Genomic DNA, 18,130 nt, shown 5'->3' on the forward strand with positions numbered 1-18,130 from the left:
AGGGACGACTACGTACCACTACTCCTGGGGTTGTCTCGATGTGGTGTTTTATGAAATTAGTGTGGCCAGGGAGAGGCGAGAACATGTCAGAGAAATTATTTTGCAATCTGGCAACCTCTGTACGTTGTGACGCCGAGAGGTGATCTCCGCAAGTGGGGGGTGAACTGATTGGCTTTTAGACTCCCCTCCAGGCCGAGCTCCTCCCTTTCCGGAACTACAATCGCCATGGTTTTAGTAGATTGAGGTGATAAATTTGACGAGCCCGCCCCTATCTGTACGCACTACCTCATAATCGACTTACCCAACTCGCTGTGTGACCTCAAAGGGCCCTTGCCACTTTGCGAGTAATTTAGAGCTCGATGTGGGCAGTAATACAAGTACTTTATCTCCCGGTGCAAATTCCTGTAGCCGAGCTCCCCTGTTATACAGTCGGGACTGATGTTCTTGTGCCTGTAGCAAATTCTCCTGTGATAAACGCCCCTGAGTGTGGAGTTTTGCTCTCAGGTCAAGAATGAATTTAATTTAATTTTTGCATTGTGAAGGTCCATCCTCCCAGTTTTCCTTCATGACGTCTAACACGCCACACAAGCCAAGGCTTCCCCCTCCCTTACGTCATCCTGACACGGAGCTGACGTAGACGGCCCCGGCTCCGCCTCCCCCATCAGCGCATTGCACACCCCATACCGTCCCACTGTATTACAGGATCCATCCACACATAACCCCTTTAACAATTTGGGAAAAGCCGGCCAATTAGTACCCAAAATTAGTGGATGGGTTAGGCGGGAACTAACTACGGCCTCAGTATTATGCTTTTGACCCCGAAATAGAATAGTGATGATCACTGCAGGATAATCATAAATATCCATGTGCACACACCTCACCTTAACCCGATTATTTGAACCCAGTGCCCCATTTTCAACCAAGCATTGATGAATAGAGGTTTGGTTACAACCTGAATCCACCAAGGCTTGGTGTGTATGTATATATGTATGTGTGTGTGTGTATACAGTGCCTTGAAAAAGTACTTGGTCCCCCAACCGTTATTTCACACAAATGATTTGCACCACCTGAGATAGTTATTCCTCTCAATTCTACACTTTCTGGTAGAGGGGAGTTGGTTCTTATCCAAAATCCCTGTGTATTTTGCAGCATTAATTATCCCATCAATCTTCACAAGATTGCCAAACCCTGCTGCTTTAAAGCACCCACATAACATGATGCAACACCCAGCATGTTTCACTGTAGGGATGGTGTTACGTGGCAGATGTGCAGTGTTGGCTTTGCACCACACATACTGTTTAGTTTTTAAACCTAAAAGTTCCACTTTAGTCTCATCAGACCATAAAACCTTCTGCCACATCTTTGCAGTATCTCCCAAGTGAAGTATTGCAAAGTCTTTACAGGCAAGCATGGCCTTTTTTTTTTTTTTTTTTTTGACAAAGGCTTCTAGATTTATTTATTTTTTTATTCTCAACATTTTTGTTTTACACTTTTGTTTTAAGAGATTTATAATAATAATAATCATTGTCATGGTATACAATACTGTGTACCAGCTGGGGAAAAAAGGTCATACTTTAATTTATCCTACATTTTGAATCTGACACAAACAATTGTTTAAACTGCTCCAGGGACCTAGTACCTTTTTCAAGGCACTGTATTTATGAATAAATAATCATATGCTGTATGTTTGTTGCTGTTGTTGTTCAAAGATCCACACTTTTATAAATAGGCCATATACTGCAGCAGAATGCCCCACACTAAAAATGACAAAAAATGTAATTTTGTGAAATGTCAACATTTATTGCCATAAATAGAAAGCCAATATAATTTGCTGTCATATGATTCTGTTGTCACTGTCAAAGATCATCATGACTCAATGGCTACCTAGTGTAAACACACACAATTCGGTACACACACACAAAAATACACTAGAGATGTACTAGCTCCAAAAGTGCTTCAATGAGAAATCATTACTATCCATGATTAACCTCTTTTAGTTTTTTTTATTTATTTTTATCATAAGTAAACAAATCACAAAAAAATGAAGAATTTGGGAGAATACGTCTCAACGCCATAATTCAAGATAAACCTTTTTCTGTTATTCCTGTTCACGACAGGCATCTCTCTTGAGTTCTTTAAATGGGTTTGTCACCCGACACCTGCAAGCACGCACTGGGGCAGTGATGAGTGGGTGTGGAAGAGAGACTTGGAGAGCGTATGTTTGACTGAGCGCACACAAACTGACGCAGCACTCATGTAACATAAAGTAGCCAATAATCACATTTATAAAGTGTCTTTGGGTTCAATTCATTCTTTACATCCATTTATTTATTTTTTCTCTATGACTATACAGTAATAGAGATACTGAGTATTACCGTCCATTATCTAGAAAATTGATTCTTATCATGAAAACGTCACACAGGCCACAAAAAGTGGTTCACGGACCGCCTGTTGAGTTAATACAAGAATTGGCCAAGCAAAATAAAGTACATTCTACATACAAAGTTTACCTGTAAACCATATTACCATCATTTGGGGTTTGATGTGGTTTGTCACCTTTCTTCGACCCCTAAGCCAGTTTTCCTGTCATACGATCCATCTGTGGTTTTAAATTTACTTAGCGAGACACCATTATAGCTATTACAAAAGGTGGAAATAAAGCTTTTGTTGTACAAAATGGCTCTTTTACTCCCCCTGGCATGACTTTATCAGTCAATTCATCTGTCAAGCATTGAATTTACACCTGACAGCTCTGCTGCAGGTGGTTTTTCTTTCTCAGTTCAGCTCTGAGTCCTCAGGTGTTTCAGGTCTTTCAACATGAGACACCCTTGTCCTGGATACCCAGCAGAGGTTGATCAAACCCTAGAAAGCTTATCACACAAATCCACTTTGTTGATCCACCTGTAGGCTTTTTCTGCAGTCTTGGTGATTCTGTGGAGTGCAGTGTAAGTTTTACAGTTGAACTGCCCCAGACTGGCAGCACCTCACTTTCCAGCCTTATCTTTGGCATATCCACATCTTTTCCTCTTCCACTCTTCCATGCATTCTTCCCAAGGCACTGTGAGCTCCAACATGACTCTAGCATATACTATGCAGTCTCTGACACCAAAATTTCAGGTGTGAGGTGAGGTGTCATGTGTGTTTTTTCAACATACATTATTGGTGAAGACTAGGTGTTTGCCTAGCTCAGCTGTCAGTCATGTGCTTTGTTGAGAACCCCACTACTATTGTGGCTGTTACAATTGGCTAAATCAAGCTAATGGGTAGCATTGAGGGTTTTGACTTCTGGTAGCTTATGATGACAGAGCAGATTGTCCCTGTGATGGTCTTAAAGACCTGGGTCCATATTTCTGTACTTTCCATACATTGTAAGCCTAAAGTTAAGGTCTGACAAGTTGAATAGAAATTATTTGGATTCTAACTGAAAAATCACCATGATTACTTACAAATAACATAGGATTCTAGAGTTAGGATGTTTCTGTAATACAGCCCCTGATAATGCCAACAGTGATATTGGCCTTTCCCCAGAGCCATTGGGCAGCAGCTTAAGGTGTGCACGAGGGTTCTTTTGCTTGGCTAAAGCCGGCATCATACTAGCCGATTTCTTCAGTGTTTTTCAGGTGTGAGCTTCATTTACACAATCGCCAGCCAGGTGGGGAGAGACGATGCACGCATTAGCGTTTGCCAGCAGGAGGTCGTTAGTCACTTGACTGTCGGGACTTTCTGCTGAGTAAATGGTTCCAGTAATGGGAAAAAAGGATCCAACATGACAAAAAAATCGTTCTGTCACCAGGGCAAGTTCTTGTGTTCTCCTTAAGTGAACAATGAGCTTCTTCTTTAATTTCAGCTGATCTCAATGTTTTCATCTGCAATTGCACTCAGCTGCATATCATCACAAATACTGATTGTAATCCATAGTGATTCTGTCACCACGTGTGTTTTCCTGCATTTTTCTTGCATAAATGACAAATGAAATGAGAGATGCGGATGCACCACTGTCTGTTTTTATTGAACGTAATTTCTTTACTCACTGAAAGCTGTATATTGACATGCATTCTATGGCAAGCCTCGGGGGTATAAATACACAATCAAATACTTTCATTAGGCACAGTAGCAAGAAAAAGTATGCGAACCCTTTGGAATTACCTGCATTTGTGTATATATTTGGTTTGGTTTGGTTTGATCTTCATCTAAGTTACAATAATGAACAAACACAATCTGTTTTAACTAATAACACACAAATTATTGTACATATTGAATACATTATTCAAACATTCACAGGTTGGTTGGAAAAAGTTTGTAAAGAATAGTCCAAAATTCCTTCCGAACGTTGTGCATGTTTAATTTGAGCTACCGGAAACACTTGGTTGAGGTTATTGCTGCCAAAGGAGGATCGACCAGTTATTAAATTGATTTTTCCACTGCACTGTGAATGTTTATTGGGATGTGTTCAATAGAGACATGAAAGACTGTAATTGTTTGTGTTGTTAGCTTAGGCACACTGTGACTATACTTTTGACTTTGATGAAGATGAGATCACATTTCATGACCAATTAATGCAGAAAACTAGCTAATTCCAAAGGGTTAACATACTTTTTTCTTGACACTGTATGTTACTCCATGAAACACATTCTAAATCACTCTATTACAATTGTTTATGCTCACGTTGTACTCCTGTTGTTATTTCGGCAAGCTCCACGTGACAGGGAATCAGAGAGAGTGTTGCGGTGAGTTGGTATGTGTGTCACCCCTCCACCATTTTGTATTGGCAAGTGTGTCATACCTCCGACTGAAGAGAGCAAGATCTCAGCAAAACAGTCTGCATGTGTGACACCACTTTAAGGGGATACTCTGTGTATCCACAAAGATCTATCAAGGGCTTGAGGAGGACATAATTGATGTGGGACGGCGACATGTCATTTTGTATATAGAACATCACTGACATACAAAGTGCAGGTCTTAATGGGTCTGAACTGGTAAAATAATTGTAAATATAAAAAAATTACTGTGACAGATAAGCAATAATTTTATATGACCTCATATGTGATCTAATTGTAGCATTTGCTCATTTTCTCATTGTCCTCTCTACTGCAGGTGCCTATCCAGTTCTGGCAACATGGGGTGGCCGATATCATGCTGCGCACTGAGGTAAAAGCTGGTGCAGTGCTGGACTATGCCTGTGATGAACCCATCCTGCCCCCATACCTCACTCTCATTGTGAAAGGAGCCGGATCCTCGGAGGTCACTGCTGACATGAACTTCTTCAGAGAATACAACAAGCTCTACTATGAGAACTTCATCTACATTGCTGCATCCTTCACATTCTCTGAGTAAGTTCTCCACCAGCCCTCTCCATACCATCTTATGCTGAAAATCTGTAGTTCACTAATTTTGTGAAATCTGTTCAGAAAATTTGTGACACATTCTGTTAACTCAAAGTAATTTGACTAATGTTAAACTGAATGTGAATCTTTTCATTAGCTGCCACACTTACATATTGCCTCTTCAAGCTGCTGTGTTTATAAATATGAGTAAAGAGACACTTGAGGCTGACATTTTAATTTGATAACAGAGATGCAGGAAAGAGACCAGTGGGGAAGAAGCGGGCGGTCAACTTTTCTGAACTGGTTCTGGATGTGGAGACAAAAACTCAGAGAGTCATACTGAAGAAAAAGGTCTGCTTACATGTTTTAGCATTGAATCTGCCAGTTTCAAGGATAACAATTAAAGGGTTTGTGCACCCAAAAATTAAAATTCTTCCATCATTTATTTTCCCCATGTCATTCCAACCCCATATGAATTTCTCTGTGAAACACAGGAGATGGTAGGCAGAATGTTAGCCTCAATCACCATTCAGTTTCATTGCATCTTGTTTGCATCTCTTGCATGAAAGGAAAAAAAAGAAAAAGGCATGCTGGTATAGAACAAAATGAAGGTCTGTAAATTACAGATTTTTCATTTTTGGGTGAACTATTCCTTTAAGCATAGTACTGGGGTAATAAATTGTCATAGAATTTAATCGGGTGAATATTATTGTTTATTCTGAAAGCTCATCACATTCCCTTATCTGTTTAGGAGCCTGGCAAGCGCTCCCAGCTGTGGCGGATGACAGGAGCAGGAATTCTATGTCATGAGGGCTCATCTCCTCCTCAGAGTAAACCTTCCCAGCCGAGACCCCTCAGTTCATCTTTAGTGCTTGACATTGCTGGACTGGCCGCAGTAACAGACAACAGGTTATCTAAACACTCCATGGAACAACAGAGGACAACTTGTCCTTTCTAATTGAAGCTTCTTATCCCCATAGAGAGAAGACATTACTATGGTGTATGGGTGTAATTTCTCACCTCTTGCATTTTTTTAAATTTTTTTTTTTAGCTATGAGCCTCTGATGTTAAGACGGCCAGACAACCGCCGCAGCACCACCCAGACATGGCACTTCAGCTCTGGCATGTTGACCTGTGGTTTACCCAGACTAGTCGTTCAGGTCTTTCTATCATCTTTCATCAGTTTTTTTTTTCCACTCTTCAATTTCTATTTTCAGTTTTAAAGTATCTGTGGCTCTTTAAATAGTTGTGGTATGTGTTGTTTTAGGTGAGGGGTGGAGTATCTGGGCTGCATGATGGTGCCCAGGTGGTACTGGGTCCAGACTCTGGTGTTTTGGAACCGGCACCAGAGCAACAGTTTATCAACCAGAAAATGAGACCTGGCTCAGGGGTACTGTCTGTGCAGGTACTGCCTGATGGGCCCACACGAGTACTACAGGTAAGACACCCCTCCTGTTTCATTGTTATTGAACAATTATACCCACACATGAGTAGGATGGTATGACATCTGAAATGGAATCATTTCCTATTTTCTTTTACACTTTCTAATATGAGAAGCTACATACCTCATTTCAGATCAGTGACTTCAACAACCGGCGCATTAATAGACCCTCTCCCAGCACAGAGGACGACCTGAATAAAGAACCTGTTCAGATGAAAGTTCCAGATGAGGAGCTGGAGGTAAAAACAATGTTTTTGTTCATCCAGCATCATTTTATGTAGAATTTTATAAAAACCAAATCTAACACATGGTTGAAAACACTGAACAAGTTGTAATTGCAATTGTGTTTACAACAAGTATTGCTTATCATAATCGTAGTGCTTAGTGTATCCTAATCAAATGGGTTATTTGTCTGAAGAAGATAACCTCCTAATTCTGCCCTTGTGTGTAGGTGTTGGTGAACCTGGATGAGGGAGTGGGCCTGTCATTGGTCAATAAACTCCCTGAAGAGTTGGTGTTTGCCACCCTGTCTGGCATTGATGTGCACTTCACCCACACTGCTACCAGCCAGGTGCTGGAACTTACAGTGAAAGACATTCAGGTAAGCAACAAGAAAGCATAACTGTACAGCCAATTGCACACTACAAGACTGAAAGTCGGTGCAATGGGAGAGTTTATTCGTAATAACACGTCAACAAACATGTTTTTAAATTATTGTTCGGGGTGACAGTGCACACACCTGACGATTTACCAGCCAGATTTTGAACACAAATAGATTTCAAACACACACTCCAAACAAACTGGTTGTAGCATCTGGGACTAGACGTAGCCTGCCTCAGGAGTGCGCACACTACAAGACCGTCGGCGATGGTCATGTGCTGGAATCTGAGGCTTGTTGCAGATTAGTCTTCAACATTAAAGGTGACAAGCTCGATCCATGTAATGTGTGTGTGTGCTTGGCTTAAACACACTCCAATCACAATCATCGAATGTGTGAAAAATTACCAACCTTTGCAAGTACAACCGGCAACATTTAACACAACGTCGCCATGCAGCTGGGTGCAACTACAGTAACGCCTTCCACAACGGTCAGAAATCTAGGGGTAACCATCGATAACAAACTAAATTTCACAGACCACATCTCAAAGACCGCAAGATCATGTAGATTTACACTCTACAATATCAGGAAGATAAGACCCTTCCTCTCTGAAAATGCCACACAACTTCTTGTTCAGTCACTTGTCATAACTAGACTGGACTACTGTAATGCTCTCATTGCAGGCCTCCCTGCATGTGCAATTAGACCCCTGCAAATGATTCAGAATGCAGCAGCACATCTGGTCTTTAATGAACCAAAGACAGCGCATGTTACACCACTCCTTGTCTCTCTTCACTGGCTGCCAGTTGATGCACGTATCAAGTTCAAGGCTCTTGAGTGGCATACAAAACAGTCACTGGGTCTGCTCCAGCATACCTAAAATCATTTCTGCAGAGCTACGCGCCCACTAGCAGCCTGCGGTCGGCTAAGGACTGTCGCCTTGCTGTACCAACACAAAGAGGCACCAAAACACTTTTACCGGACTTTCGGCTTCATCATACCACATTGGTGGAATGACCTTCCCAACTCCATCCGTGAAGCTGACTCACTTTCTGTCTTCAAAAAAACGGCTAAAAACACATCTTTTCCATGAGCACTTTAATCTGTTTTGAATGCTATTCTGATGCTAGTGAAACTTTGTAATATGGCGCTTTTCGTACCACTGTCTCCTTAAGATGATTCGCTTATGTTTTTCCTCTTTTATAAGTCGCTTTGGATAAAAGCATCTGCCAAATTAATAAATGTAAATGTAAGTAATATTGGCAAAAGTGTTGGTCATCAGCAAAAGCAGATCACCCTGTACCCCTATAAATAGTATACAGTCCTATACCATTTCCACTGCGTTCTAATTCTCAGATAAATTTAACAATTCTGACAGATGTGTCTTTACTCTCTCCTCTATCTCAGGTGGATAACCAGCTCCTGGGTACCACTCACCCTGTTATGCTGTGTGTGACTCCAGGCTCCATTGAAATCAATGCAGTGGACTCAGGCCCTGCTCTGCAGGTCAACGCTGTTAAAGTGCCCAGCAGCCTTATGCTCACAGACCTTTTTAAGGTAAAACCACCATTGAACCATTGTCTCCTCCTCAGCAGAGTGCTTTGACTACAGGAGTTTGATTATAGATTGCACTCTCTACCCTACAGCACCTGATGGTCACAGCTCGCCGCTATACTGTCATCATTGAGGAAAAGCTCTTGTTGAAGCTACTCACATTCTTTGGCTATGGGCAGACAGAGGGAGGTGTGTAGCTGGTATCCCTCTGGTGTGCATAATGGGAAATGTAATTCATGGTACACTGACAAGTAAATTATTTTGTGTTTCAGAGGTTGAGAAGCTGGATGAGAACCTCTACGAGAAAGCCAGTGAAGATGCTGGAACACCAAAACGCTATTATTTTGAGAACTTGAAGATTAGTCTTCCTCAGGTCAAGCTGAGTGTCTTCACCTCTCATAAGTTGCCCCCTGACCTCAAGGTACGAGAGCCACAGTAGAAACAACTGCAGTGCTAACGGTGCTTAATGGACCCTTTAACAGTTTCAGGGTTTGGAATGTGGAAGTAATTTATAGCAGGGTACATTTCTGGAGATGTAAATGAGAGACCACAGCAAATTTTATTTTTGCATTCCCATTTGCTCAAGTTTCCACGACTTTCCAAAAGAGGAAAAAAGTAGAGCGAGATGGATTACGGCAGTCAGAAGAGAGAGAGACTGTCACTCCTTCATAAACTGTATTTGAAACCCCATTGCATCTGTGGTGACTTCTTTTTATTAAGGCCAGGGTAAAATAATAATGTTAGAAACGTACCCGAATTTAATTTATTTTTATTTTTTTTAAAAGAGGCAGAAACGTGTCATCACAGTTTGTGAAAAGTGTCCATTGGTTGCAGTTAGTTTTATAGACTTAAAAAATACTGTATTGAAATCCTGTCATCTTAAGTTTTCCAAATGAATCTGTTATTATATGTTGGTCTGTAATGTAATTGAGTGTCATTTGCATTCTGCACAGGCTTTGAAAGGAACCCTGGGGTTCCCACTCATTCGGTTTGAAGATGCAGTCATTAACATGTACCCCTACACTCGGGTCCACCCCTATGAGACGCAGGAGATGATCATCAATGACATCCTTAAGCACTTTAGAGAGGTAGGAAACATTCCTCAGTTATATTTTCATTAGATTTTCTTGTATTTTGAAGTGTAAGTTGTCAATGTCTTCATCACCACTGTGTGATTTCATTAACTCTTGACCTCAGGCCCGGCTGTTTGAATCTTCTTCTTTGTATGTCCATTTAGGAGCTAATCAGTCAGGCAGCTCAGATCCTGGGTTCAGTGGACTTTCTGGGCAACCCCATGGGCCTATTGAATGACGTCACAGAGGGTATGAATGAACTCATCAAGTACGGCAATGTTGGAGGACTCATCCGCAGTGTCACACATGGCGTTTCCAACTCTGCTGCCAAGGTAGCAAAATTCACTTTTTTACTGATGAATATCACAGATCCATGTCTCACAATGCATAATTCTCCATCGCTGCAGTATCTCAGAGATATTTGACAAATTATTCCCAAATCAGTCTGAGTATGAATAAGTCCATCTGTTCAGCTGCAAAGTACCACAGCAATAACCACAAGAAAGGGATTCATTTAGTGGAAGGCCAAGTCATAATGAGAAAAAATGAGAATGTACTGTCCTCTGTGATGAGGTCTGTTCAAATGTAAATTAGAAGCTGAAGTTGTTTATTTCACAGACTTATTATTGAATACGTTTTTGAAGAACCATCCAAGCAGAGCACTAGAATGAGCCACATGTCATTTGGTGATGATTTCCAGGAAAAGAATGGTAACAGCTTTGAAGGTCAGATGCATATGATGTTAAACAGCAGAGCAATCTGGTGTGATTTTTATTCTAATATGCATTGAAGAGGTGAAAAGTTTCAGAGTGTTTATTAGTTTTGGTCTCTCTGTGTAAAAGCTGGTTTCTGCATGTTTACAACATTGTGCAAACAGAATACTGGTGTTTAGTTGTTTACTTTTAGTCAGCATAAGTTGAAAATGATCCCTGCAATGTTCCTATGATGGTCTTAAGAAGTTTGTGCAGATCTCAGTGTTGAAGTTGAGCAGATGGACTAAGATTTTACCCCAACCTCCTCTTCATGTCCTGCAGTCAGCTCTTAGTATGTCTGTCTGACAGACCATCACACCATGGCACATCAGTGGCAGCCAGCTTGCTTTCAGCCAGCCCATTGTGTGTTTTTCCCTCTGTCCGCTCTCATTTACTTTCCTTCTAGCTGCACTGGCCATGCTCATGCCATAAACACTCATGCCAGGGGACCCCAACAGGTTCCAATCAGCAAGACTTACCAGTAACACTTGACCATTTCTCATTTCCTTAGACCTTTTGCTTTTGAGGTCTCTCACTGCTTCACTTAGGGTGTTGTTTTTAGTCAAGGGAAGTGGAGCTGATTTAACACACTCATGATTAAAGGGATAGTTTACCCAAAAATTTAAATTCTGTCATCATTTACTCAACCTCATGTTTTTTAGTATGACTTTCTTCTGTGGAACACAAAAGGAGATGTTAGGCAGAATGACATACCATGACCATGTATGGACATACAATTCTTATTACCGCAATGCGAAAAAAGATAGTCATTATGATATTCTCATAACCACACTGTGAAAAAATTATATATTCTTTAAACTGTTAAGGATTTATACTGAACATCGTAGCTGTACACCCTTGGTACTGCCTTTCTTTTTCACTGATTTGAATTTAAAAATCATTGTTAAAACATTATTTTTTTCCCCCCTGTAATAGAGTAAAAAATTACTGTATTACAGTAATGAGAGTCATCATTGAAACAATGGGAATAGTAAAAGTTAAACATTCAGACACATTGCGGTAAAGAAAACTGAGGGGTAAAATGTGTTTAAATGACCTGAAAATTATGGCACAGTGCAAAAAATATTGATGGTCCTAAATATTGGCTTTATTTTCTTTACGCAAAATATATTTTCATATTTCTATGAATTGATTTGGGGTTAAATATGACCAGGACATTTTCTTGACTGGTTTTGTGAAAATCACCAATTTCCGTGTTTTTTTTTTTTTTGTGTGTTTGTTTTTTTTTTGTGTGTGTGTAAACTATCGCTTTAAAGCTCACTTGGATAAAGCAAGCTGAGCCAGAGATTATTTACGAGAGACAGGCCACTTCTTTTAAAATGAATGGGAGAAATTAGAATGCCCTACGGTCAACAGATGTAGAAAGGAAGTTCCACCTTACAGGTCAAAGAATCAATCACCTTTTAGATATAGACATCACCTGTCAATCAACTCGAGAACGCGTGTGCGTATTCGCTATACAAACCGAGAAAATTGTGGGGTTTTTTACGTTATCTGAGGTAAAGAAGCACAATTTATGATTCCAGTGTTGTCAGATTTTATTACTGATTTGAAATATGTTCTTTAATCGTAATCTTGACCAACCATTTTTGAGATTTCGATCTTTTAGCGTGTTCCAAAGATGGCCGACAGTGGACTGACTTGCTAGTGAAGTTCTCAGTGTTCAGTTATTTTTACAGTGGTGGCCAAAAATTTTGGCACCCTTGGTAAATATGAGCAAAGAAGGCTGTGACTGCATTGTTTATCCTTTTGACCTTTCATTAAAAAAATTCTCAAAAATCGAACCTTTAATTGAAGTAAAACAAGAGGGGAAATATCTCATTAAATATTTTTCTCCAAAACATGTTGGCCACAATTATTGGCACCCCTAGAAATTCTTATGAGTAAAATATATCTGAAGTATATTCCCAATCATATTTTTAATTTTTTAGTGCACCTGGGTGACTAGTAACATGAAATTGTGCAGCCATGACTTCCTGTTTCACAGGGGTATAAATATGAGGTAACACACAGTCCAAATTTCCTTAATCATCAATAACAGTGGGTTAGACTAAAGAATAAAGTTCTGATGTGCTGCAAAAGGTTGTTGAGCTTCACAAAATGGGAAGTGGCTATAAGAAAATAGCCAAAGCATTGAAAATGCCCATTTCCACCATCAGCGCAATAATTAACAAGTTCCAATCAACTGGAGATCTTAAGAATCGGCCTGGAAAAGGACGTGTGTCTATATTGTCTCCACACACAGTGAGGAGGATGGTTCAAGTGGCCAAAGAATCTCCAAGGATCACAGCAGGAGAATTGCAGAAATTTGTTGGGTCTTGGGGTCAGAAATTCTAAAAAATAAATAAAATAAAATAAAAATATATTAGGCATCACCACAAGTTGTTTGTGAGGGTTTCAAGAAAAAAAGCCTCTGCTCTCATTCAACAACAAACTCAAGTGTCTTCAGTTTACCAGACACTACTGAAACTTCAAATGTGACCGGGTTCTATGGTCAGACAAACAAAAATATAGCTTTTAAGCAGCAAATACTAGAGATGGGTTTAGCACCCACAGAGATGAAGTAGTACCCAATGCCCACGGTTAAATGTGGTGCTGGATTTTTAATTTTGTGGGACTGTTTTTATGCCAGAGGTCCTGGGCATCTTGTTTGGATACATGGCATCACAGACTCTATCAAATACCCACAGATAGAAAATCTAAACCTGGCTGCCTCTGCCAGAAAGCTTACAATGGGCCCTGGTTGGATCTTCCAGCAGGACAATGATCCAAAACAAACATCAAAATCAACACAAAAATGGTTCACTGACCACAAAATCAAGGTTCTGCTATGGCCATCCCAGTCCCCAGACCTGAACCCCATAGAAAATGTGTGGGGTGAACTGAAGAGGAGAGTCCACCAACATGAACCTCTGAATTTGAAGGATCTGTAGAGATTCTGTATGGAGGAATGGTCTCAGATCCCTTGCCAGGTGTTCTCCAACCTCATTAGACATTATAAGAGAAGACTCAGAGCTGTTATCTTGGCAAAGGGAGGCTGCAAAAAGGTGCCAATAATTATGGCCAATGCGTTTTGGAGAAAAATATTTATTTAATAATGAGATATTTCCCGTTTCAATTGTATTAACTTCAATTAAAGGTTAGATTTTTGTGATTTTTTTTTAATTTTTTTTATGAAAGATCAAAAGGATAAACAATGCAGATTTCTTTTCACAGCCTTCTTTGCTCATATTTACCAAGGGTGCCGATATTTTTGGCCACCTCTGTAAATTAAATTTGGAAATAAAGGCCAGATGGAGCTGAAGTCCATTTCCTTGTCTTCAGCACATCTTTGGTAGTAATAGCTTTTCAGTTCATTTCAAATTACCTGGTGAGCTGCTGAAGAAATGCTTAGGATTTCTGGAAAAATAAGAAAATCCTCTGCCTGTTGGCTGCTTCTGTTGCCACTAACTCAATTTCATGAGTATAAACAAATTATTACTCCCCCTGGAGAGCTTCCAGCAACTTGAATAAAAACACGTTGCCAGAATCAACCACCAACTGTATAATAGTCCTTGTCATGCTGCTTGGGGGAAAACTTTAATGAAAGATATTTAAGGCATTTGAGAGCTTTCGGTTTGCTGCCTAGAAATCGTGATGTTTATTGTATTTGCTCAGATTACAATTTGTTTTTTAACTTATGTCAATGGACACCCAGAATTGATTTTGGATTGTGTGCAGCCCTCTGGAATTCTTTGTTGTTAGTTTTACCTTTATGGGGGCCAGAACATTTTTAATAGATATTTCAGTTAAGCATACTCCATTGACTGCAAAGTGTGTGTACCTTGGACATTCTCCCATGGGTTTTAATAGTGCCATTATGTTTTATTATATGCCACATTTGTATTCATATTTCAATACATGAGTATATTGTCGAGTAACATACATCACTACTGCATAACACTTATTTTTCCATTAGTGAATTCTACATGATCTCTGAGCAGCATGTCTCGGAGAGTCTTAAACCATGATATATCATCTTTCTGTTGGTTGCTTTAAGACAACCTCTGACCCTCGCTGCAGTGGAGCGTTGTTCTCTTTAGAGCAGGATTTCATTTTTATTACCAGCTCTTATAGTTTTCTCCTCTGTCAGAGCACACTCACCCACTTTATAACAAGCACACCATGGGTTTTATTTCTCTACATCTCTTTCTGTCTTTCTCACACATACTCAAACACATTCTCGCACACCTCTAGGGGCCCTGCGTTCAGATAGGATGGGCTAATGGCTCAAGCAGAGGAGGCGTGGGGGGGCCATAAACTTGAAAGTGTTCTGATCCTCCTCTCCCTCTCCCAGACTCATATCTGGTAAATGTATTGGTATAATTTCACAGCCAGGCTTTTTTTTTTTTTTTTTTTTTTTTATAAAGAGAGAAAACGAAGGGAGGGAGGAGGAGCAGAGAATCTGAGCTGGCCTTCAGATGAACTCACAAGGGACTTTGCTTGGAGGGGTCGTCCCAAGTTCATGCCTGACTCTTGCTTGAGTTCTACAGAATGTGCCTGTGTTTATACAGTGTTCGAGCTCCAGTAGGGAGCTTGCTGGGCCTGTAATACAAAACTCACTTCCAGGAGGCACCTGCAGGGGACCTGAGGGGGGCCACTATGGGCAAAGTCAGGTCAACTGTGCCAAGAGGGGGGAAAGCCACCCCATTTGACAAATTACAGCCTGATATATTTGACAGCTGGATGAGACGGTGTGTAAACTCAGTTATAGTGAGACGGTGTGTAAACTCAGAATGTGTCCTCATTGTTCAGCAATGGAAAGGTTTGTACAATGAGAACCATTGCAATTGCCTGGAACATGGTACCTTTTAAATAATTAAAATTTAAATTAGCACCACAAACTACATCGGACATAAATCAGTCACACCACACATAGGTCTGCAATAAGTCACTGATGTGTCCAAAAGTAGACAGTCCACTCCTTAGGGTAACTCCTTAGCTATCCTCTATTCTGTGGGGAGGCTTTTCACTGGTCAATTGCCTGACGTTTTAACAGTCAGTAGTGGATTTCAGTCAGACTAAAACACTGTCAGACTAATACGTTGTCTTAAAATGCCAGAAACATACTTCATGCAAGTACACATACACAGATTCGACCACTTGGTCAACACACTGGCAACGTGCTGTATGGTTGAACTTGCTTAACATGCATTCTTGCATTACTGTGGTGGTGACAAACCTCAGTACTAGGGATATCCCGATACTGGTACAGGAATCAGGTCTGAAACCACACTCATATACTCGTACTCGTGCTGGTAAAAATGCTTCGATACCAAAAAAACGATACAATCTGACAAAAGAATGTCATTACGTAAACAATCAGCGCACAAATTCTAATCACATTATGTCCTAGTGAGATTATTTAACAGCAAAAGCATGTGCAGTGTGCCTCTATTGTGAGCAGAGCACTAGTGAATGTGTGGAGACAGTGTTGTGCTGATGCCGGCTGAACTGCACATACCTTTTAAAGCTCCTCCTTGGCTCATACAGGAAAAACACCGCCATGAGCATCAAGCACTCTGTTTGTAGCAGATGACAGCGAACAGAGCGCAAATTCATTTATAGCATGAGGCACATACAGAGTGCGTATTTATTTAATTAAATAGTAGGCTTTTGCAGTTTAATAATCACTTTGAGTCATGTAGCGCCCGGCTTTTTCAGACTGAAAAGCCACCGTCATCACACAGAAACACTTCAAAATAAAAGCTCAGTCAAAATAAAAGATAAATTTAAATGAAAAAAAAAAAAGGATGACAGAAATATTTCACTAGTGTAAAGTTATGTAATATTCACTGTATTACTACTGCTACTACTAATAATAGTAATAAATCAATGGTATTTGTATTATATTTATGTAACACCTTACATCTGTGATGCTCTGTTATGCAGCAATTTATTTGACAAAATATAACTCCAATACTGTATTTTGGATTGTGCTGTGAGGTTCTGTATATAAGTACTTAATTTGATAAAAAATTAATTGTTACATTTTCATTTGATTAAAGTTGTAATTAACTTATTTATTTTAACACCATTTTGATGATTTGAAATAATCTGTTGATATGGAGTTCAGAAAAAAAAAAAAAAAAAAAAACAGGTATTGGACTTGGTATTGGCGAGTATCAGAAAGAAAGTATCAGTACTTGTACTCGTTCTCAGAAAAATGGTATTGGGACATCCCTACTTCATATCTTAAGGGGGCAATAGAGTTACCTTCAAAATTGTGTTATTCAGGTAAGTTGCTTTAAACATATTAGTTCTGTTTGACTTGAACTGCATCTCGATTTACCGAAATAGAGCCGTCAATCTGGACGCTTTTGTGCTTCCTGTCTTGTGCTGAACCTACACCAGTCACTGAAGATTACATGATGTTTGTTTTCTTTATTGCAGACAAAGTGCAATTCAGGTAGACAGATACTTGAATTTTAAATAAAATAATCAGAAACATTGTTCTTTTGAAAGGGTTATGTGCTGCTTAATAAAGTGCCTGCTGTGTGCAAAAACTTGCTGTAGCCCGATTATACTGTAACTGCACATGTAAATGTACTGACTGTCTGAATCACAGATTCAAAGATTTGATAATATAGTTCTCCTATCTGGTATACAATAAGCATTTCTCATCATGGTAGTTGTAGATTACTTTTTTAACTGTTATGTTTATCTGCCGGTGCAGTTTGCAGGTACCTTATCTGATGGATTGGGCAAGACAATGGACAACCGCCACCAGACAGAACGAGAGTACATTCGCTATCATGGAGCTACCAGCGGAGAGCATCTTGTTGCAGGGATCCATGGTCTTGCTCATGGTACACAAGAACATTTAATACTCAATATTTTTTTCCCTTTTCTCACAATTTGGAACGCCCAATTCCCACTACTTAGTAGGTCCTCGTGGTGGCGCGGTTACTGACCTCAATCCGGGTGGCGGAGGACAAGTCTCAGTTGCCTCTGCTTCTGAGACAGTCAATCCGCGCATCTTATCTCGTGGCTCGTTGTGCATGACACCACGGAGACTCCACATGTGGAGGCTCATGCTAGTCTACGCACAACTTACCACGCGCCCCATTGAAAGCGAGAACCAGTAATCACGACCACGAGGAGGTTACCCCATGTGACTCTACCCTCCCTAGCAACCGGGCCAATTTGGTTGCTCAGGAGACCTGCTTGGAGTCACTCAGCACACCCTGGATTCGAACTCGCGACTCCAGGTGTGGTAGTCAGCATCAATACTCGCTGAGCTACCCAGGCCCCCAATACTCAATATTCTTAATTTTTATCAGTTTATTGTTACTGTGCCTTGTCCTTATACAAAGCCTGCTCTACTT

General features: G+C 40.2%; 1 protein-coding gene across 4 annotated transcripts in view; it reads left to right on the plus strand.

The window, feature by feature from the left end:
- Positions 1 to 18,130, plus strand: part of LOC127419935 (intermembrane lipid transfer protein VPS13D-like) — a 69,717-nt gene that overhangs the window by 41,281 nt on the left and 10,306 nt on the right. For all 4 annotated transcript variants that reach the window (XM_051661759.1, XM_051661758.1, XM_051661762.1 and 1 more), the window contains 13 exons: positions 5,095 to 5,330; positions 5,573 to 5,675; positions 6,076 to 6,233; positions 6,376 to 6,484; positions 6,592 to 6,762; positions 6,900 to 7,004; positions 7,217 to 7,366; positions 8,771 to 8,920; positions 9,010 to 9,106; positions 9,190 to 9,338; positions 9,871 to 10,005; positions 10,155 to 10,322; positions 17,479 to 17,611. In XM_051661759.1, coding sequence (XP_051517719.1) covers positions 5,095 to 5,330; positions 5,573 to 5,675; positions 6,076 to 6,233; positions 6,376 to 6,484; positions 6,592 to 6,762; positions 6,900 to 7,004; positions 7,217 to 7,366; positions 8,771 to 8,920; positions 9,010 to 9,106; positions 9,190 to 9,338; positions 9,871 to 10,005; positions 10,155 to 10,322; positions 17,479 to 17,611 — 1,864 coding nt within the window. The remainder of the gene's footprint in view (positions 1 to 5,094; positions 5,331 to 5,572; positions 5,676 to 6,075; positions 6,234 to 6,375; positions 6,485 to 6,591; positions 6,763 to 6,899; positions 7,005 to 7,216; positions 7,367 to 8,770; positions 8,921 to 9,009; positions 9,107 to 9,189; positions 9,339 to 9,870; positions 10,006 to 10,154; positions 10,323 to 17,478; positions 17,612 to 18,130) is intronic.

Source organism: Myxocyprinus asiaticus, chromosome 29 (genome assembly GCF_019703515.2).
Source record: "Myxocyprinus asiaticus isolate MX2 ecotype Aquarium Trade chromosome 29, UBuf_Myxa_2, whole genome shotgun sequence".
In the NCBI taxonomy this organism is placed as follows: Eukaryota; Metazoa; Chordata; class Actinopteri; order Cypriniformes; family Catostomidae; genus Myxocyprinus; species Myxocyprinus asiaticus.